General features: G+C 42.6%; 1 protein-coding gene across 1 annotated transcript in view; it reads left to right on the forward strand.

The window, feature by feature from the left end:
- The window catches only part of Sorcs3 (sortilin related VPS10 domain containing receptor 3), a 593715-nt gene that overhangs the window by 260778 nt on the left and 309449 nt on the right, over positions 1-23488 (forward strand). The window contains exon 3 of the mRNA XM_021151815.2: positions 22325-22424. Within this exon, the coding sequence (XP_021007474.1) occupies positions 22325-22424 (100 nt within the window). The remainder of the gene's footprint in view (positions 1-22324; positions 22425-23488) is intronic.

Here is a 23488-nt window from a genome sequence, read left to right on the forward strand (position 1 = left end):
GCCGTTGAATTAAGCAGGCAATTTCCTCTCACTTTGTCTCTCTGTAAATTTCCCAACCATATGGTATGAGGAGAGCTCTTGGATTATAAATAAACAACACTGCTCATAAATCTCAGGGTTTTTGTTTTCCCTCTAACAGGAATAAAGAGAAACCGTAGATTTGTAACTTCAAAGAAATGTGTTGTAGAAGAAGATAATGTCTCTTTATATATGTATATAAATATTTTTCTTCCATTTCCCCTTAGTCAGGCTCCTTTTCTTTGCTGGGATTTGTCTGTCTGGCCAGATCCTATTTATTTTTTTATTGCTGACATTTTCCAACCTGGAGGTAAACTGTTGCTTTAGGCAACATGGTTATAGCCACATGGGTCTGGCCAGATTGCACTGTCCAGATGGGTTTGGCGCATCTTTCTACTGCTGGGGATTTCACTGCCTTCTTTGTTGGACACGTGCTTCCTCACTGATCTTATGACAAAGCAGAAAAGTGACAAGTCCTCCTCTCCCCCTGTGGAAGAAGCCCAGCTTAAGCATCAGACACATAGGAACCAGGATGCTCAACCTCTTGCTAAGTGTGACTTGCCCATCCTTAAACTGCAGGTATTTTATTAAGGCTTGTGGAATCATGATCGTTGGCAGCCCCTTAGTTTGACATACTGCCGCTACAGTGAGTCAGATAAGCATTCCAGCCATCACAGACAAAATGCCAGGGATGATATGGACTCTGGGTTTGGGATGGTTAAGATAGATAGAGGCTCAAAGAAGGCAGAGCTCTGAGTCAAGTGTTGGGTGCTGACTCTTTTCCTAAGAGGCCAGTTCAGTTTAGGTGCTTCTAAGTCGAAGAGAGGTTGACCAGTGCAGGAAGAAGTGGGCGTTTGTTGTAGGGATTTGGCTGTGGTGGCAGATTTGGGTCACCTCACAGTATTTACTAACTAGCTTGGTGCAGCAAACCTTACTTCTCCCTGATGTGGCATACCAGACGGGTTCTAGAACTGTGGAGAGCCAGCTTAGGCTAGGTGCTGGGTTTAACACTGGGCTCACATTTTTGGATCCTGCCCTGAGTCTGTCAGACTGCATCATATTTTCAGTCATTATTGTAAGGGCTTAGTGTCTTATAAAACAGTGGTCTACTAAAATAGCTTGTATGAGACCATTATTCATTTAACATATATGGCATAGTCGGTCACTAAATGGTCAATGATTCCAAGACATGCTTACTGTTTAATCCAAAGAAACTGTTATCTAAACATGGAACTTTTTACACTGGTGTGAGACATCATTTCTCATATGAGAGACTTTTTACATTTTAGATACAGTTATTAAGAAGAGCTTTGCCAAAATATATACCATACTTCAAAAACCAATTCACAGAGAGTTGAAGTTATCAGGGCATTTTTACTTAAATGTTTTTACTATTTTACTGTTTTTAGTATACAATTGTGTGTGCATGTGAATACTTGTATTTGTGTATGCATAGCTGCATTCAATGACATGAATATGGAGACCCCATGACAACCTGGTAGGGGTTAGGTTTCTACCATTTGGGTGTGAGGATTAAAGTCAGGTGGTCAGGCATGACAGCAAGAACCTTTACTTATCCAGGAACCTCCTTGTCACTCAGCATATTGTTCTTTCATTTTAACATTGCAAAGATGTATTTCTGTCCAAGATTCTGGTTTCTTCGGCTTCATCTTCGTTCATCTAATTTCTTACCATCCTTATTCATTTTATAATGTGGTAAATTGTAGGACTTGGTGTGATCTTAGAAGTCAGTGTAAGTGGTAGACAGAAAACTATTGCAGCTTACTTTTTTAGTATAGACCACTCCTGCCAGTGGTTGGAGGACACATGCTCAGATACCTGTAGCCCATCATTTCCTGGGCTCACTCCAGTGCAGATAGGACACAGAGTGGCAATCCAACACCTGGGGTGACAGCCTGCTGCTTAGCCCCATCAGGAGTCTACCTTGTCTTCCAAGTGTCATGTCTGGCTGGCTCTGTGAAGTGCTTTTGAGGAGCCAGTCTGGTACTTGCAGAAGAATCTGAGTTCTGTTGTCAAGGCAACCTGGTTTCAAACCCTCATTTTGACACTTCCCAGAAAAGTGAACTTTAGCCATGCATTTGGCCCCTTTGAATCAAGTTTCTCTGTTGAAATATTGGGCTGAAAGTAAAAATGATATTAAGTGTGTGATGCATGCTTCATATTCTTTCAAGGTTATATTCAGAGCACCGAGACAAGTGTCAAGGAAGCTAGAGGCTTTATTTGGTAAATAAAGAACTAATATATTATATTACTGTATAATATAATATAACATAACTTATATTATATTATTACATTAAAATCACAGTTCATTTTCTTTTCGTGAGTGTGATGTTCCTGGATATCCCATATTTATCCAGTCTCCTTATGAACTGGAAGTTCACTAGCTGTAGATTCTTTTTATGAGTAAGATAGAAATTCTGATTTCAAAATTCTGGAAATTCTACAACTTATTGTGATCTACACTGGTTTTCTGTTCCCTGAACCTTTCCGTCTTCATCCTGGGTGGGTATCTGAGCTGTGTTTGTCTATCTTTATTAATAGATGTCAACCTGCACTATTTTTTGTTTGTTTTTATTCCAGATGAGAGTATATATGGAAGGAAGGATTATTGGGGCTCACAGATGGGATGCAGCCCATCTTAGCAGGGATCTCATGGAGGCAGGAACAGAAAGAAGCAGGTCACATTATATTTTCTGTTAGAAAGCAGTGATGAACATTTAGGCTTCCTTTATCCATTTTTTATTCAGCCCAGGACTACAACCCATGGAATGTTAGTACCTACATTCAGAGCAGTCTTCTCATCTCAGTTAAATCTTTCCAGAAACATCCTGAGAGCCATGCTAAAAGGTGCATCTCTGTGGTGATTTTAGATCTCGACAAATTGGCAGCGAAGATGAACTATCACAAGTCCCATGACTCTATCCCTTTGAAAGAGGCCAAGAAGGTATAGTTGCTACTTCCATCCTGGCCTCCAAACCCCATACCACCTTTCAAGCTCTTAACTTTCTATCAATAAGGACAATTGAGACTTCAGCTATGAAGGGAATTACAACTCGAGATGCATGGATTTGGGTTTCTGAAGCACATGATGGAGTAGCAACCGTCTTTGCACTCCCATTACCACTGGACATTATTAGCCTAGGGATGAAGTAAGACATGTCAATTCAGTATTATGTCAATGAACTGCTGGTAGTGCCTGTTATGGCCTCAAGTCTCTGAGTGTGTACCCACCCATCCCTCTCCTCTGTTCATGTTGCTCTCTAGTCACAATGTCTGTTAACGCCTCTCAGTGTGTTCAGCGTCTTTGTAGCATCTAACACCACACCCGTCATAAGACAGAAATTCACTAAACATTTGTTGATTGATTTCTGGGTCAAAGAATGAAATAACAGCTTCCTATAAAATCCAATTGGGTTTTATTATGCAACAGACTGGATGCATTTGGATATTATGCTATACTATGGTTTATAGTAACAAGCTCTTAAATATAAAGTTCCACTTCCCTGGCACATTAAAACTAACAGATTTACACATTCCCTTTAGGTGATCATCCTGCCATGGAGTGGTGAAATCCAGCTTTCATAGATCCAGATGTGTTAGAGCAGGATTGCAGACAGGCCTCATTCAGAGAGTGTCTCAGGCCAGAGGCAGAGGAAGTAGCCACCCATGTCCAGAGCCTCAACAAATGGAGCATTCAAGCCAGGCTTTCTCATTTACAGTCAGAGGCTTAATATAGAAACTCCCCGACTTCTGCCATTTTTTAGAAAGTCCCGCCTAACTTTCCTTTCATGCTCCTGTACTCCTGATGAATTGCATGGCCAATGTTGATAACCCAGAAAATGACAACCACTTAGCTCTCTGCCGCGTCTCCCAAGTAGGTCAGGACATAGAAAGGGGAAAGGGTTTCTCCACAGGACAGAGGTTTCATGGGGCAGGGACCTGCGGTTGCCAGGGTTATCTTCTTCCACCCATCAAATATCTTGGACATCTCGCCATCATCCCAATGCTGAGATGCTCTGTAATGATAGACGAGCAGGCCGAATTTCACGTGGCAAGCTTTAGGCTAGCATACTCCTTGTCCATCTGTCAGCCATTGAGAGTGCTGTGCTGTGACCTTTTTGAGAGGTCAATAGTTTTCTGTCTCTAGGATGGTCAATAACTGGCTGATCTTAGAACAGAAGCCAGGGCCTGTGATCTGTCAGTGGACGGATGTGGTATGACGTGTACCCTGAGTCTCTCAAGTATCTGGCTGTGCTGGAAACCACATCCTTATCTCCTCTCCTGTCTTCAGGCTCTGATGTTAGAGGATATAGCTCAGACTACTGTTCTTTTCCCTCACAGTCAGTTTGTAGTCTGCCAGGGAAAAGTTGGTTCCACTCTTGTTTCTGTCAATGGTGACTCTGTTCTTTTAGGCCCTTGGACTTGATATCTTTACATTTTCCTTATCTGTTGCTTCCTTCTCTCCTCTGTCTCTGCCTATGGGAAGTGAACAATAGCATATCTCTTTGATCCTTTTTGTTTGTTTGCTTGCTTATTTGTTTCTTATGGCCTGCTGTCAAGCAACCTGGTGAAATGGACACTGATAGGGTTTTCCAACTCCAAGAGTGCATACTTTCCCAGACTATCATAAATGCGTCCCAACGGATCAGTCAGACCAGTCTTTCCAAACAGGCTTTGGTGTCTCCGTCGTATTCAGGAAGCTTGGAGGACCTTCGTCTGTCACAAGGTAAGTACAAGCTCATTACAAGGCATTGCTTATCTAAACTCTTCCTTAAACCCGAGTAGATGCCTCATTTAAACCTGGCCAGTTTCCTCAATTACTGCTAATGGTGCTTACATTTTTCATGTTTCAAGCCTCTGGATGTACACATCGTGTTCTGTTGGCCTTCCACCAGGCAATTTTCAATCAGTCTCTTTTCATGGTCATCTTTCTTTTCCAAGAGCTCCCTTGTCACTCATTGATACTGTAAGAGCCTACCTATTGTCCTTGATGCTATGGCCACCATCGTCATGTTAATAATGACCGGCATTTATTAAGAGAATATCACATGTCTGTTCTGATGTGACAGATGCGCTATGCTACTTTCCAGCACCGGGCTCTCAAACAGACCTGAGGAGTACTTAGTTAAGACAGTTTTGCCCACTTTAAACATGAGAGAACGGAAAGGCATTATTAGCCTGCTTTCCACAACACAGCTATTAGATGTGAGGCCAGGACTTTAAGCCATATCTCTGAACTTGCAGCTTCCACACTCAGCTTGTATACTCAGCTACTTGGCCTCTTTGCAACACAGCAAAGACTATGCAGGAGAGGCATAGCAGTGTAGAGTCTTATTTAATTACGCCTTTTATTTCCTCTCCTCACCACTAACTGCTTCACCAAGTTCTTTCCTCAGAAGTATAGAAAAGAAGTGTCTCAAACCAACCACCCATGTGTTTTATGCCACCATTTTCTAGGGTCCACATTCTGGTTTAATACTATTTGTTGACCTTTGACCCTTTTGTTTACCTTTGACCCCCCCTCCCCAGGTCTCATTCATGTTTTGCTCTCTGGTTGTTTAGTGAGAGATGGACATGTCTTTGGTTCTCTCTCTCTCTCTCTCTCTCTCTCTCTCTCTCTCTCTCTCTCTCTCTCTCTCCTCTACCTCCTCCTCCCCTTCTCCCTCCTTCCCTCTACCTCCCTCTCCCTCTCGCCCCCACATACTTTCTCCATCCCACCTCCTCTCCTTCTCTCCCTTCCTCCCTTCCTCCCTCCCTCCCTCTCTCAGAATTTCACTGGGTTCTAAGTACTGAGAGATCTGCATTCTTGGAGCATGGATCTGAATTCTGGGAGCTGCCAGAAGTCATTTGGAACTTGATCAGAGGCACAAAATGTTGGCATGGCAGGGGTCTTTTGAGGTCATTGAGTCCAACTCTCTCATATTCCAGACAGGAGAGTCATCAAACGGTGAAGTGTTGTTTTTAATTGGAAACAAGAAATGTCTATAACAAGACTCCAGAAGCCCATTAGGCCAGAACTCACAGAGCTTGCTGAATGCTTAAGTTTGTGCTTCTGGGTTGTTTTGGATCATGTTTTTGCCAGATTCAGTGTTTTGTCAACCGGTTGAGTGGTTCTGCACTCCTGGTGGGAGCCCTGGCTCTGCTCAACTTCTTGGCTTGCCCAGTTGAGCAATGTCTTTCACTAGGGAGCAGCCCATCTCAGAACAGGGGCTGAAGCCCAGTGACTTCTCGAGGATATGGGCTTGGGAAATGACTGCGTGTGTGGAACAGAGTGGGACTGGATCTGCAGCTAATAGTCCCCCAGGTTCTGGCCTAGGTTGGCGGTTAGCAGCTTTAGATATGGACTTCTGCATCATCTGTGTTCCATGGCCTCCAGATCAAGCTGTTTTGGATAAAATACTGTTCTATTTAGTAGTCTAGTTGCTCATGGTACACAAAATGTCTATCTTCATTTCATTGGAAATCATCCGTTTCCAAAATGGGAAACAGGACAAATAGAGAATGGTGCGTGGGCCCATAGCTCGAGGATGGACTGAGATTCTATCAAAGGACTGACCTGATTCTTTTGTTTTCAATAATTTATTTGTTATTTATTCACTTTTCATGCTGATAGCAGTCCCCCTCCTCTCCTCCCAGCCTACCTTCACACATCCTTTATTGTCCTCTCTCCTTCTCTTAAAGACAGGGAGTCCCCAGTTGAGTACCACCTACCCTGGGACATCCTACCCTAGGTACATCCTCTCCCACTGAGACCCAATAAGCCAGTCCAGGTCCATCCGGGAAGTGGATCCAATGCTAGGCAACAGAAACAGGGACAGTCCTGGCTCCACTTGCTATGGGGCCCACATGAAAACAAGATGCACATTTGCTACAAATGTGTGTGTGGGGGGCGGTGGGGTAGGTCCAACCCCCCGCATGCTCCCTGGATGGTGGCCCAGGTTAATTGGGCCCCCATGGGGCCAGGTTTGTTGGCTCTGTAGGTCTTCTTGTGGAATCCTTGACCCCTCTGGCTTGCTCTTGCCATCTGATTTGTGTAGATTTTTCTCAGAAAACTCTCTTAACAATTCTACCCAGTGACTAATAGTTATATCCCTATTAGAGATGGGGAAACTGAGGCCCAGAAAGGTTAGGCAGTGTTCTAGGTATAATGCTACTACGAAGCACAGGAACTAGGGTTTAATCTTAATTGTCAACTTAAACATTCCTCTCTTTAAAATCCGTGTTGCCTTCTGATAGAGAATGCTCATCACCCTGAGTCAATAAAAACCACTCTCATGCGATGCTCTAAGATGCAGGTGCTCAACTATTGTTGCTTATACAAATAGAGCCTCAATGACCAGGTTCAAGTCGCTGCTATGTGACTGGCTCAGTCTCTTAACCTTTCTGGGTCTCTGTTTCTGAATTTTTATGGAGGGGATGAAATACCTACATCAGAGGGTCACTGTGAGGACTGAATGTTTCAAGAAAAAGTGTCTCATATAAAGCACTATGCAAATGTTAGTTACTTGATTGCTACCATGGCTTAGGGTGGCAGCCTTCCGAGAAATCTATTATGGAGCCAAAGCATGTGCCAACGTCCTCATCCCTGACCTCAAACAGCTTAGAGCTTTGGTGGGGACAAATGACTGTAGAAATCAGAGGCTGGAGGTCAAGTTGTGCAGCAGAGATATAAAACCTAGAGGAAACCGGAAAAAGCAAAGGTCACTGGAAGGCAGGGGACATGAGGAAACTTTATACGGGAGGCCAGAGTTAACTTCAAAGGGTCTGGAGAGGAAAGGAGTTTGAACAGAGGGAGATTTGTGAGAACTCTGTAAAGTTAATTAAAAAAGAAAAAAGAAACCCTCTTATGTTTTCCTTCTCCTGGGTCTTGGAGATTGTTTGACTTAGAGCATCTCAAAGCACGGTCCAGGAATCCCTGGGGTGAGCCTCCGTGACCCTTTCCAGGAGAGTAATGAAGGAAAAATCCCTTCACATGTTCTCATTACTCTCCAGTTGTGTTTCCCAGAAGTCACATGATGTCCCTTGCCCTAACAGATCGGAGGCTCTGCAATGTGGCCTTCTTGGTAAATCCTAATTCCGTAGAGGATGCTGCTGTCTGTCTAGATGCTTGCACTGTCTCAATAGTGTTTGTTATTTTAAGATGAATTAAGACATCTAAACTGTTCTCAGGTACTATTTACAACACAGCTCATACTGCACGACCTTAACACATGTGAGTCAAACCTCAGTCAGTAACTTTAACCATATGAAAGAGTCCCACATCATAAAAGCGATGTTACACGCGTCATTGGGAAGGCTTCATGGAATTTTGTAACATTCTGAAACCAGAGTGAGCCTCCTTTTGGCAACTGGGCCTAAAGAACTTCAAAATAATAAAACTCAGATTGAGCAGCATGTGCCAAGACTGGCACTCAGGCATTCTTAGTGAAACTGGAGACTGACCAGGATGTCTCTATAGGGGAGATGATAATGAGAAACTTAATAATAGCTTTCATCCTTTGAACAAGTGGTTACACTTGCATAAATCTAACCCAATGAAACAACTTCAGATATACTCAAGATTTTTATGCAAGGCTATTTGGTTAGAAAGTGACCAACTGGCTAGAGAAACTAATTAAAGTAAAATTATGATGCATTCATGCACTGCAGGCTTGGAGGGTTTTATTTCAAAAAATACTGAGCAACATGGGGCCTGTTCACAACATTATGTTAAGAAAAAGTCGGATTGAGCTGATATAAAGGATGAGTTTGAACTTTGTAAACATACAGATTAGAGGATATGCAATGTATGTATATGCATGTGGAGATGTGTATATACAAACTAGAACCTTTGTATGCTATTCTCTGGATGGTGTAGCTAGAACGGTTGCCTACGCTGCCCATTAGTTAGTTCTGTATTTGAAGATAGTTCTGCTGTAAAATTTTAGTACTTTTGTATTTGACAACGACCCTAGGGCTGGACATTCTTTTCATCAAAGACTATGGGAATACTTTTGAGTCAGCCTAGGCTCAGATGGGCACAGCTTCTGATCTTGGAAAGTATGTTTTTTTAAAATGGACTAAGGAATGCTTTAGGATTTGAGGGTAAGCCTACCTTTTAGCCAATTGTTTTTCCCTGCATACCCTTGCAAATGTAAATGCTACCAAACTGATTGCTTTATAACACTGACAGTTGTGTCCAAAGTGTTTGGGGTATAAACCTTAAGACCCATCAGAACAATTGTGCATTTAGATAATATCATTTGGCTGATACTGGGCAGGCAGTAGGGGATGAAAATTCAAGTTTTAGTCCTGTGAAGTCATAGCATGACAAAGGCATCAGAGCCTCTGAAGGGTGCTGCCTTTGCTCTTTGCTGTCAGATCTCTTCTGCTTCTTTACTCCTGGGAAAGAAGGTGCCAGATGTTAGAGGACTTTGGTCCTTGTCCTCCACGGGATGAGCTGTAGAACCTGGCAGAACAGCCTCTGTGGAGAAGGTTCGTTATTAATCTCCCACAGTATTCTCAAAGTCAGAAGAGAATCTAGCTGAGTGACTCCACCACGCACTGGAGTATACTTCCTTTTTTTTTCCCCAATGTCAGCCCTGCATGGCACCATTCAGCATGTTTGAGAGGCTAAAAGAGACATCCGAGGTGGTCTCTTGACCTCTCAGGAGGCTCTGTGAGCAGAAAGAAGTATCACATACAAAAATTAAACAATAGCATGAAGCGGGAGCACAAAAGAAGAAGGTATTATGTTGCTGGAGAGCTATAGGAGGAGTGACCCAGGCTGAGAGCTCTGAAGTCAGAGACAGCCTGGGACTAGCTTCATGGAGGAGACACACAAAAGGAGACCTCTTTGCTCTGCAGAGCTGACTCTTCTGGAGAGGGAGAGACAGCATTAATTAATGACACAATTAATACAGATATTCAATGTGTTCAATGTGTAAAGATTCTTCTATTGCTGAGCTTGTCTCCGTGTGTTGGGGGAGGGGATTAAACGTGTGACTCTGTCTTTTGGATCTTGAGGGTGGGTAGATGGTTTGAGACTCCCATTAGCTCCCATTTTTTAAAATATCACTCCATATTTACCTGGGAAGTTTCTGGATGGCCGCACACAGATGTAATTGCACATACATCACATTGCCCCAACTGGCTACACTGAAATTTTAAAGAGAAATGTTGAACATCTGTTTCCCAAACAGAAGTGCCTTGCTAAAAGTGTCTGGAACTTTCTAGTGTGAGCCTCATTATTTTTGTCCCCAGGAAAAGTTGGTGAAACAACACTGAATCCATTTTCCCCAGACTTCAATTTGTACATGTTGGCCACCTGCCGGAGGCTATCTCTGATTATGTGTAACATTTGTTCTGTCTTACCATGTGCCTTTTGGTTGTTTATTGCTGATATGGGGAGGATGAGATGGCAAGGTCTGTCCACTGCTGTGTGTGTATCTATAAGGCAGCTGCTGTCTGCCCAGAACTGTGTAGGGCATCTTTTCCTCCAATGAAGAGATGGTTGGTCTGCCACAGGGTCTCCCAGCCCCTGGCAGGGAAGTGAATTCCCTGATATTAAGGCTATTTAAGCTTTATAGAAATTCTGTGAAGTGGTATTTATATTCCCATTGAGCTGATATGAAACACGAGTCTCCTGTAATTAGCCTGAGGCTGCATTTGAAACCAAATCTGCCTGGCTGACATGAATCCTCTTACGATTATGTTGGTATGCCTTTTTGAATTCCAGTGCTTATCTAGGAGAGGGTCCCCTTGCAGATGTGTTGATTTTCTCATTTGCATTGTGGCTGCTCATTACTGATCTTTTAATTGTTATGACTCTTAACTACATGAGTGCTATGTGGCTACATTTAAATGTATTTTTGTTTGAAATACTTCAATGTATAAATAGAGTCAAGTCCTTTAAGCCACTCTATGTCTGTCCCTAGTTCCACACCTAAAGGTGGCTTACCAGTTATTCTAATTTTTCTTGTACTTTTATACGCATTTTTGTGAATAAGTATAAACTCCTTAGTGGATGTATATTATTTGGGGTCTATACCCACTGTGTGTTTAATGATTATTGTTGTTATATAATAATAAATAATAATTATTATTATTATTATTAATCAGGACAGACTCCTTTAACAATTGTAGAATTGTGTCTTAGAGTGTTTGCTAGGTTGAAGTTTTGATCTTTACCTTATAAAGATGTCATCAATAGTCTCTGCCTCCCTCTTTTTCTCCTAGTCTTTCCATGTTCATAATATACTACATTTTAGTTAGTACTGAAGACTTCCACTCTATAATAATCACACAGACAGAGCTGCAGTGACTTGAACCTGGTCATTCCTTGCCATCTTTGAAGCCACTTTGTGTCCTCTTCTTTTCCTTTACAGGCATTATTTCTTTTCTCCACCTGTATGGAAAGTAGGTCTCCTGGTTAATATAGGTCAAGAATTCTCAGTATTTGGAACCCTAGCTAACACATCTGTACAAGCCTACTCCATGGATGGAGGTTACTTGGTGAGAGTCACCATGTTCATACAAGGCTCTGCATGTGGGATCCATCTCATATCCATCTCTTCTGTTTGAGATAACCATGGGTATGGTCCTGCTCTACAGTCCGTATTTTATCTGATCTCATGAATTCTGTGTGATTCTGTGTGACAGCTAACCTCCCATGTTCTACATTTAGAACCCAGTCACAGCTTCCATTCCAATAGCCAGGATGGGAAGAAACAGGGGTGAATTAGTTGTTATATCATCATGTGGCTCTTTATGAGGATGGGTGCAACAGAAACAGGAGCAACAAGAAGTCCCTGGGAGGGCTGTGCAAGTTTCTGGTCTTGGCATCGGTGTGCTTGTGGTTTTTCTGAAGCAAAGGGCGGGACCAATAACCACTTGGAGAATGAAGCTCTTTAAATTGCTGGCTTTTGGCTTGAGGTCTGGAGTTAGTTATCTGGCTGGTTATTTGTGGTCAGGCAGGGCTTCTTTCCTTGCAATAAGAACTGTTTCTTAGATAAAGAGGGAGCTGGCCAGAGGTAAGTACCCAGGATTTTCCATCACAAAGACGTTTTGGGCAGCATTGGTTTGGAGCTGTACTTTGTATACACTGGAGCCTGACCTTGGAGTGAGTGCAGCTCACCACACAGGCAACCCACAATTGACTCTGGCCTCTGTTTTTAGTCTCAATGGATTTCAGTAGAATACACTGTGTGAAGTAGTTTCACAGGCCTGGCACTTTGAAGCACTGTTATGTCTTTTCGTTGTCAGAGTTGGACTTTACTCTTATGGGGACAACTGGCAACAGTGATCAACCATCCTGTGATGGCTTAATTGGACATCCGGGGGCCTATCCCTCTATTAAATGTAGAGAATACAAAACAAGGAAAAGAAAACAATCTGGTTGCCCTCAAGAATAACCCCATCTTGAGTATGCAGGAAAATGATGGAACAAGGCTTTTAAACAGTTTTACCTTGTCATTCTCTCCACTCTCATTTATACTTCCGTAATTGAACAGTGGAAAAAAAAAAAGCAAAAGTCTACTGAAATCATAGATTAGATATCAGGTTTGAAAATTTGAATCCTAATGAAAACAACCATGCATCTATTATTCTTTATGAGATTAGTTTGATTTATTTTAGTTTTTAATTACCTTACAATGATTTTCATTTTTATTTTTTTTTTGAGAATTCCATTTGATATGTCATTTTATCCCTCCATTTTCTCCTTCTAGCGCCTCCTGCATTTACCCCTCTCCTTCTGAAATTTATGTCTTATTTTAAATTATTACACACACATACACACACACACTTATAAATATAACCTGCTAAGTTCGTTTGGGGTTCCTCATACGTACCTGATTTTAGGCTGACTGCTTGGCATGCTATAACCCGTCAGGAGACTTGTCTCTGGAGAAGACTGATTTTGCCTCTCCACAGCCATTAGTTGTCTGCAGCTATCCATCTAGGGGTGGGACCTTGTGATATTTTCCCCAACCATGCTGGAATGTCAACTGATGTTGTCATTTTTCAGGTCCTTCTTATGCAAGTATATTGATGAGATTTCATGGGTACTGCTTTTCTCTCACATATAGAAAATAGAATTTAGAATCCTGCTCCACTCCCTCATCTACAATGTTCTCTGAGCCTTTATGTGAGGGTTTTGTTTGTTTGTTTGTTTGTTTGTTTGTTTTGGGAGATGTGTCATGTCAACTGGGGCTGCATACCCCATAGTCAGAATCATATTCTGTGCATTTTTATCTGTTGTGGCTTTCTGTAATGCTTCCTTTGATGAGTGCTTTGCTCTCTCTCTCTCTCTCTCTCTCTCTCTCTCTCTCTCTCTCTTTCTCTCTTCTCTCTCTCTCCCTCTCTCTTCTCTCTTTCTCTCTATAATCTATATCATGTATGTAAGAATGTATGTACACAAATATATGAACATATGTATACATAAATATATATGTGTGTGCATGTGTAGTATATGTGTCTCTGCATGACTTATTTGGAAATAAGGTCTCATTTTAAAGCCCTAGCTACCTTGGAATTCATTATGTAGACAAAGTTGTCATGTAACACACAGAGATCCTCTTGCCTCTATCTTCTGAGTGATGGACTTAAGTGTGTACATCACCACATCATAATCATAAAATAATATGATCCTTTATGACCTTTTAAAACATCCTCAGTGTCATTTATTCTTCCTCCCCATGGTTCCCTCGATTTTACTCTAGGCGATGTATCCGTATGTACGGTATACGAGCTAGGACCCATACATAAGAGACAGGATACAGCATTTGTCTTTCTGGGTTACCTCATTCAGTATAATATATTCTATTCTATCAGTTTACCTGTGAATTTCTTGATTTCACTCGTCTTTATAGCTAAATAGCATTCCATTGTGTATATAATCACCTTTCAATTCCCTTTTCCTCAGCTGGAAGATGTTTAGATTGTTTCAATTCCTAGCTATTGTGAATAGTGTGGCAGTGGACATGGCTGATCATTACAGTGGAGTATGGTAGTGCATCCTTTGGCCATATGCCCAAGAGTGAGAACTGTTACATCGGGGTCCTGCGGTAGATCGAGCTTTAGCTTTGTCTCCTCACTGATTTCCCAGTGGCTACACTAGTTTGGCGTCTCACCAATAGGGGCAAAGGGCTCTCCTTTCCCCATGCCCTAGCCATGATCTGTTGTCATTCTCTGGGGCTTATCAATTCTAACTGTGCTAAGATGAAATTTCAACCTAGTTTTAATTTGCATTTCCCTAATTGGTAAGGCTATTGAGCACTTCTTGAGATATTGCTTAACTGTTTTTATTTCTTCTCATGTGAACTCATTGTTCAGATCCATGGCCCATTGTTTTTAATTGGATCATTTGTTTCCCTGACTCTATATATGTCTTGGATATTAATTCTCTATCAGATGTATAGTTGGAAAAGATTCTCTCCCACTCTGCGCTCTGTCTTCATTCGATTGGTTCCATTGCTGTACAGGGCTTTTTATTTTTATGAGGTCACATTTGTCAATTTTCGGCCTGGACAAATGGAGTCCTATAAAGAAAAGACTTTCCTACATCCATACCTTCTAGAATACTGCATACAATCTCATCTGGCAGCTTCAGCATTTAAGGTTTCACAGTAGGTCCTCCATTCATCTGGAGCTGATTTTTGGGCAGGATAGCTGATATAGGTCTGATTTCATTCTTCTACATGTTAGACAAACAGTTTCCCTAGCCCTGTTTGCTGAAGATGCTCTCTTTTCTCCAGTTTGTGTTTTCTGGCACCTTGGTTAAATATCAGATGACCTCAATGAGATGCACTCATGTTTGGAACCTTTGTTAGAGTCTAGGCTATGTTTTGTACTCTTCTCCACGGGATCTGCACAACAACCCTTTTGTCTGCCCTGAGATCAGATATGCACAGGCCCTGCAGCTGGTTCTGATGGAGTCCACGTGTCCTTGCCTGCTTTCCCCTTTCTCTGTGCAGAGCCAACCTCTGCATGTCTAAAGACTAAAAAGAAATTCTTAACTCTTAAGCAGTTTTCAATGAATTCTGGAAATACCAAAAGTGCATATGGATATTTAAGAAAAAATAAGGATCTCCTGAGCACTATTGCTACAAATGCAGAGGAGGGTGTGGGCTTGAACTATAAGAACTTAATTGATATATATTTGGGACTGGACGTGGAGTCAGAAAAGAGATCAGAATGCTAACCATCATGAGAGAGAGGAGAAAGAGAGCAAGGAATGGCAGTCTACCAAGGTATTGAACATCATGTCAGGCAGGTGTCCGACCAGATGTGGTAGGCAAGTGTGGAAGGACAACCAATGACAAAATTCACCCTGACAGAATCTTAGGAAGTTATTTTGGAGACAAAAATCAAAGTGGGACTCTGGAATGGTAGATAGAAGTAGGGACTGTAGCTTCCTAAAGCACTGATAGTTTAGATTTGGGAGCCTACTTCTGACACAACCAAATATATAGATGAATCCCGTACCTCCTGATTCTGTAAATACAGCCTCATCCCAACAAAGCCTGTACTGAGCTTCTGCTCAAGAGCAAGGGCAGAGTCCATGCAGGACTTACTTGGATTTATTTGGTATTTTATTCCAACAAACCCATCAGAGGTTGCAAGCCACCAAAAACCCCAATATCCAGAAAATGCTGCCAATATTGTTTGTGTCTTGTCCCCAAACGATCTCTTACTACCTGGAAGCTGCAGCTTTCAGTTCCTGTCCAGCATCTGGGGATTGGTACCACAGTATCCACTGCATCTGTAATCCAGAAAGGGACTAGTGATGTTTATAGCATTTTACACCACCACAATGATGTGCCACTGTATGTTAGGGACCATTGTAGTTGGGTCAAAGGTAGGGTCCCAGAATCTAAAACACTTGCTACCTGTACTTTCTATATGATGAAAGCTCACCAACTTGAGCTAAATCTACTGAGAAATGGCACAGGGAAGTTGTGATGAATAAAAGACATGGGGAGAAACAAACAAAGGAAAGAAAAGATTAGCTAAGAGAAAGAGGGACTGCCTCACCTGTGGTCATGTTCTGATTTAAATGCCGAAGGGGTCAAGGCGAGCAAGAGAGGCAACTCCAGGGATATAGAAAGGTCCCTTTGTTTCATAGAGCTCAAGGGTTAGAGGAAAAGAGGGATGCGGTGGGGGGATCAGGCAACAAGAAGAGTTTCTAATGCAGGGCTATGGTATCCACATGAGAACTGGCAGAGAGCCCTTGGAAGTCTGCCTGGCATTGGGAATGAAGGCACTGGACTAAAGCTAAGCTTGATGGGGAAGCTGATGGAGTTACACGGCATGAGCTTTGCTTTACAATGACAGCTGATATACTGACCGCTAACATCTCCCACCGTTTACAAGAGGAGCAGGGCTCTGCTGGGTAGATGATGATCACATCTTCATCCTTTGACTCCTTTTATTGATATTATGGGCAAAGTCTTGGTGAAATAACTGGGCACACGGCATGCCAGGCTGCGGTGAGTCTTCAGAATGTACCATGTCTAGGCTAAGGCCTTCTGAGCCCCTGAGGGACAAGACATGGGTTTTTAATCAGCTAGCTGATGAGCATGTTGAGGTGCTAAGAGCAGTGTCTCTTTGGAGGCAATGCCTCCTTGGCAAAAATGTTGGCAATAACTAGCAAGGGGGTAGTGCTAATTCCCCACAAAGAGGTCTACCCAGACATAACGCTTCAGGGGTGCATAGGTAAATGTGCCTAGCAGTGTTCATTATAACACCGCTTGCAACAGCAGACTTTACTTCCCCCTTAGTTATATTTTGGGGCTTTTTTAGATGGAGTATTTTGTGTAACTCTAGATGACCTTAAACTTGGGGTTCTACTTCCCTGCTCTCTGTAGTATTAGGATTAAAAACATGCATGATATATAGTGGATTTTCTTTACATCGGGTCTCAGGTATCCTGGGGTGACCTCAAATATAGAGGACAACCAGGAGGATCTTCTGAGGAACCAGCCTCCACATATAACGTTTCGGGATTACAAGCATAAGCCATTATACCTGGCTTGTGTGGTATGGGGATCAGACCCAAGGATTTCTGCATGATAGGCAAGATTCGTGCCTTCTCATCTCTGTAATGGCCTATTTTTAAAGAAAAAAAGAAGGAAAAAGAAAAACAAATTTTTCTTTATAGGTCAATGATTAAGTAGATGGTGATATATTCGTGAGCAGAAATGCTACAAAACAGTTAAGATGAATACATTATGCCAGAGAGGTATGTCAACAAGCATAACATCTCAATATCTTATCCTTGGGTGGAGGAATAAGGAACAACTTCTGGGACTGCTTTTATTCAAATGTAAGGGCTTGTAATGGATAGATAGCTCAGTAGGTTCCCATGCGTGAGGGACTAAGTTCAAAGCTCTACTACCCATGTCAACATTTGAGTGCTGGAGCATGTGTCTGTAATCCCAGCACTGGGGAGATGGCAGAGGGGATTACCTGAGCACAGTGTCCACTCAGCCTAACCAAATAATTGAGCTTAAAACCAATGGCAGACCATATCTTTAAAAATCTGTGCAAAGTCATAGAGGAAGATGCTGAGCATTGACTTCTGGCCTCCACACATGGATACACACCTGCATTTTTACTCTCATGTGCACACACACACAGAATCACACACATACAGCCACAGATGATCATACACAAATGTAAGAACAGTCAAAGTTCTCGGTTGTTTATAAACATAAGTATTTTAGTAGTTGCCATATGATTGTGGTCTCATTGCTCTTTTCTGTGTGTTGGGAGTAATTAATGAAAACATACAAAACATATGGGAGAAAATGGTGGTACACTACATACACACCAAAGTATGGAGACATAGCTGTACTCATCTGAACGTAGGCACAGGAGCCAAGGCCACATGCACCTTCCAGGTTAGCTACTCATCCTGCATACTGGCACGGTACCAGGGAGAGACCGACATTCCATGTATGTGTCACTGCCATGGTTTCAGTGATTGGAACTTTGTTTTTATGAAGCAGGAGTTTAGTTTGAGGAGCTGACTTCAGTGTGATGAGATGAGACTGTTTCTTCCAAGTAAAGCTCCTGCTCCCACTGGCAGATGTCAGAGCTCCAAGACACAGGATGGCTTGCTTTCTTGTCAGAGCAAGTTCTGCAGGCACAGCTGTCCTGGCAACGAGACCAAGTCCTCTCTGCCATCTGCACTCTCCCCAGGCCAAGTGGGCCTACAGAACACTGTGGTCAAGGCTATATGCTATAGCTATGCTGGAAAGGACAGAGTCAAGGGTAGCTTTGATTCTACATGCTTGCTGGCTCCTTGACGAACCTTCAATCAGTTGTACTTGCTTCTGTCAACTTGAATGAGCAGAAACTGCCAGAGGCCTGCAGAAAGCTGAGCTGTAGAGAGCATCCTTTGCGGGGAAGTCCCTCCTCTCAGCAGCCAGCTCTGGAGAAGAGCAAAGTCAGTGTGCATCTCTTTGCAGCGTGCAGAAAGAGAGACCGTGCATGGCACTGAGCATGATGCCTTTGATGGGGGCTATTTGGATTCTGGAAGGGAGTTTGTTGTGACATCAGGCATGCAGGGAGCCTTGAGGATTTAGCTCCTACAAGATGTTTGTTGTAGATAGGATGGGAAAAGTCACTGTCTGGAAAATAATATAGCACTAGGTTGTTGTGATAATAAAATTTAAGGTCCAAAAGCAAGTATAAAATAATGTGTGTTAAATGTCTCATGTTAATAATAGAGTGATGCTTGGGAAATATCCTCTCTTCATCCATTCGTGTGCAGATCCTTTGAGGTGTATTTTAATAAAGCCTTGACCTTGAGCATGTTCTCAAGAGCCCAACTTGAACAAGAATCCCAGTTGGTCAGTTTACAGGAATTCCTCCAGCCTTCATGGACTCTGCCATCCCTGGGTAATAGCTGATCTGCTTGGCCAGCATTCAGCAAGAATCTGATTAAGTCTATTTAAGCAAGGAACTGCCCTACCTTCTGTGTAATTTCCATCCACTGATCCTCACCCCACTTCTAAGCTATCAATCCCACTTTCCCATGTTGCTTTTGGAATCCAGCCAAATCTCACTTCCTTATGGCAAAACTCCATGGCAATAGCCTGCATGCTCATTACACTAGTCCTTATAGAACTGGCAGCATCATTTTAACACTTGTTGGATGAAGGAATTTTTGTTGTTGTTGTTGTTGTTGTTGTTGTTGTTGTTGTTTTTCTACACAGACTTAGAGAAGTGTCTCATCCGGGGCAATACATTTGCATACATTTCAGATTCAGTTCTAAAATCTGAGTTGGCAGCCTCCAAATTCAGTGTTCTTTTCCTATACGGTGCTGATTTTATGCTGAAAGGATGGTAGATCAGGTCATTTAAAATGCTTTCTTTCCGTTAGTGAAAGCATGCATCTCACAGCCGGTGGATATCATAGTTTGTCTGCTGCACTGCCTTGGAGAGTAGTGTTGCTCAGGGTAATAGGCCGATGGGTACTTAACCTTGATTCTAATATCAGTGAATTACTGGTTCTTCTCTGGTACCAAATGCTGCTGGACCTCAGCAATCTGTGACAGTCATGCCAACATCCAGAGCATCAGGTAGGATTTCTAGGATGGGAGTGTTTCCAGTTAACCTTAGCAGTTGACTAGAAACTGGTGAATCGGTTTAGACAAGTTCATTCATCTACTCTCACAAATAAAGACAAAGCAAACCAATACAAACATCAATTTATTTAACCCTTGTATTGTACCAGGCATGGTATCGGGTACTGGTACTGTTGTTTGAAGTGTTGCTTGCCCACAGAGAGGTAAAGTCAGGGAAGAAGAAGTCCTGTAATAAAGATAATGTAGATGAAGCACCATGCTAAACACAGACGCTAAAACAGGAAGGAAAATATACAAAGTGATTGGAAGACACAAGCAACTGTGACTAATTTCCCTGTAGGAAAGTTATAAATTGGACAGACAGTGCTAGAGTTGGATTTGACAGTTGGATGCAGATTTATCAAGAACTAAGTGATGGCTGGTCCAGGGAAGGGAGTCAAATGTGGACAGGATTTGGAGAGTTCAGTGAAGCTGATGAGAAGATAATGGCTAATGATGGGCTCAATAAGGAAAGCAAATTTCAAAGCTTAAGTTTGAAGAATGAGGCCGGTGTTGTGTGCATGCAATGGGTCATTTGCACTAAAGTGAGAGTTAGACAGACCTAGGTGTGTGAAGAACAGCCTACTAACTGCATGGAAGATAGCTGCTGGGGAAGGTGATCTGAGTATCTACAAGCAGAAGACTGTGACAAATGCATGTATGAGCCACACATGGACATGCAAAGGATGCTTGGTAAACAACTTACTTGGGAGACAGAATCACAAAGACTCAGAGATAGAGGTGATGTTGAAGGATACAGGCAAAGAGAAAGACTGGGAGTGACTCTCCACACTCTGTGCCTGTGGTAGACCCATGATCAAGCATGGAAAGCCAGCTTCTTGAGGGACCAATTATTGTTACTACAACTCATTCACACGAGGAGATGGTAGTCTAGGAAAAGACTTGAAATACCATATTAGTTTGTTTAGTGAGCACATGAAGCACACTGAATGTCCATGATTTGCCCTCACAGTAGATAGGAGAAATCAAACAAAAACCTTAATTTTAATTTGTTTAATTATTTCTCTTCCTAGATACTATTGGGATTCCTCTGTGCCATTATTTCTATATCCCCACAAATGCTTCATGAGGCTGAATTACCCCCCCCCCATTTCTCAGAGAAGAAGCCTAAGAGTACAGAAGATTTAATGACTTGTCCATAGCAAGTAGTTAGAGAGCTATAGATCTGGAATTGAATCAGATCTTCCTATCTTCGGAGATTTTTTTTTTCCCCATGTTATCATGGTGTTCTTTAAAGTTCTTTGGCCCGGAGGAGCTTACCTTGTGGGATAGATGGCAGATCATAAAGGAAATAGGCATAACATCCTCAAAGAGTTAGAAAAGAGGCCAACAGTGTGCTCTAGAGTATGTAGGACAGGGACATGCATTCTAGCACAGAGGGATTTTTAAGTGGTTTAGAGGAAGAAGGGTAGGAAAGCCTTATGGAGATAACTCTTAAAGGTTATCAGACAGGCTTCTCAGACTAAGCTAGCTGTGAGCCAAAACAGAACCAGACTAGAGTTTGAGACTAGATAAAGGCTACTCTAGTATCAGGATAGCAAGGTCAATAGGCGTTATGGAGACAGAGATGAAGAACTGAGCCTAAGAGGTACAACGCCTCACTCTAACCAGATCAGCTGATGACAGAGAAAGTTAATTGGCCTCTAGACTCTTTAAAAGCCTAAGCTGGAAGAGTCTCAAGATAACCAAGGAGGCTCTGGAGGAGGAAAAACCTGATGATACTGATTGTGTGAAAAGGAAGGGAGATGTGTATAGGGTTTCAGTAGTGACTTGAGAGAGTATGCCAGGGAGTTGGGCCTCATGATTCCTACTGTTTGGCCCTCTCTTTCCATTCTACTATGGAAGAGGTGGAAGGCCAGCACAGAAGATAAGCCAGTGGATTGACAAGCCAGTGGGTCCATAGGCCAATGGGTTAAGTACTTTGTCCCTTTTTTGGCTTTTGCATCTGGTCAGCCTACTAGAAATGAGGCCAAAGGGGTGATCAGGTAGCTAATAGTACCCCAGTCAGAAGGAGGAATGACGTCAACCAGTTCAATGAAATTGCTTTTGGCCTGTGATGTACTCATGCAAGACAGAATCTCTTCGTGGCATTGTCTCCTTTAACCACTAAATACAGAATGCTCTTGGTCAGTTCCTGCCCTCCAACAACTCATTTGTTCCAGGTTCAGTGGAGGGGGTATGAAGTTGGCTGTAGTGTAGTGTGTGAGGAAAATCCCATCATCCCACCCCCCTGGTTGGAAAATCCTAGTGTCTTCCTTTGTAGGTCACACTGACAGTAGAGTACTGAGTGTTGGATGGTGAGCACTTGTGCCCTGCCCAGTGCCTCCTTCAGACCCACTGGGTGAGCTGTGTGGGAGGTGAGCAAGCTCCAGCAGCTTCATTCTCCACACAACTTCATAAAGGATAGAAAGTAGGTCTCTGAGAAAGGCTGGGAGCAAAGAGAGCAAGTTTAGGAGGAAGAAGGCACATTAGTCTAATTTCTCTTCTAAAACTAATGGGGCTTTTTATCTCTAAAGAACACTTTCAAGCACTCATGTGATTTGGTAACAAAGATGTAGGTTGGGATGGAAGACTCCTGGCTCCCTTTAGATGCAGTCCATCATTTGATGACATAATTTCTCCTCTTCTTTTTCCCCCTTCTTTTACTGCAGGTCAGTAGATTATGGCGCCACCTATGAAAAACTTAATGACAAAGTGGGTTTGAAGACCGTCCTCAGTTATCTCTATGTCAACCCCACCAACAAAAGGAAGGTAAGAAAAGGGGTCAGGAGTTCCTGTATCTCCCTTCTCAGTAGCAGGGTGGCTTTGGGACAAGAAACAAACACAATGGCGATCATACCACTTGTGGAGGGCCTACCCCATAAGCAGTCTGTGATCATAACAAGAACCTTTATAGTATTAATAATAATTTAAAATGACGGGAACATCACTCCCGTGAGACTCTGTTTCTGTGCATAGGATTTCTCTGTACCTGCACAGTGTTGAGTCTTACTTATGCTCACAGTCATCCTATTGGGTAGAAACCATTACTACCACACTACTGAGGAAAAGACACAAACTCAGAGAGATTATCTAACACTCTAGCTTGAACCTGCTTCAAGCTACACTCTGGAGCTCAGTTTTCATTACCTTCCTTATTGCCTCTTTTTGGGGGTGGGATGGGTGGGTGGGTATTGCAGTTTATTCACAGGGAATCCCTTCCACTAAGAGAAGGAGAAGTGGTTTCTGGATTCACCTGCTCAAGGTGCTTCAGAGGTAGCAGGCTGTCCTTGCTCCAGTAGCTTCCCGATTCTTCGTTTTCCTCTTCACTGTCAGTCAGAATGAGATCAAAGGAAGTCAGGTTTTTATCATACAGACCTATGGCGAGGCTGGGGTCTGAATTCCATGAAATGGCAGATGACTTTAAGAAACAAATGCTGTCCAGTGTGTTGGATTGAGAGAGATGTGATTTATCCCCACTGGTAGAGATCCACTGATGAGAGACTGAGGTGGATCTGAACCAAAATGAAGATACGGTCATTTCAGTATCTCTAAAACTCTGAGTTTTCCTCCCATAATTCAGTTTTCATTCTTCCATGGCTTTGCAGAGCCCTCTCGTTTCCCTGGCTGGGCTCAGGAGTGAGCCTCTGCTAGCTGTGGAGACAGAAGGTTCTCTGGCTCTAACCCAACAATCTCAGTTCTCAGGGATGAGCGTCTATTGATCATGCAGAACTTCCAGTCTCTGACAGCAACTTGATAGTGTTGCCATCACTTGTGGCTTCAAGGATTGCTTATGCTGCCTGACATATGCTAACACAACAGTCTCGTTTCTTCTC

Source organism: Mus caroli, chromosome 19, assembly GCF_900094665.2.
Source record: "Mus caroli chromosome 19, CAROLI_EIJ_v1.1, whole genome shotgun sequence".
Classification (NCBI taxonomy): domain Eukaryota; kingdom Metazoa; phylum Chordata; class Mammalia; order Rodentia; family Muridae; genus Mus; species Mus caroli.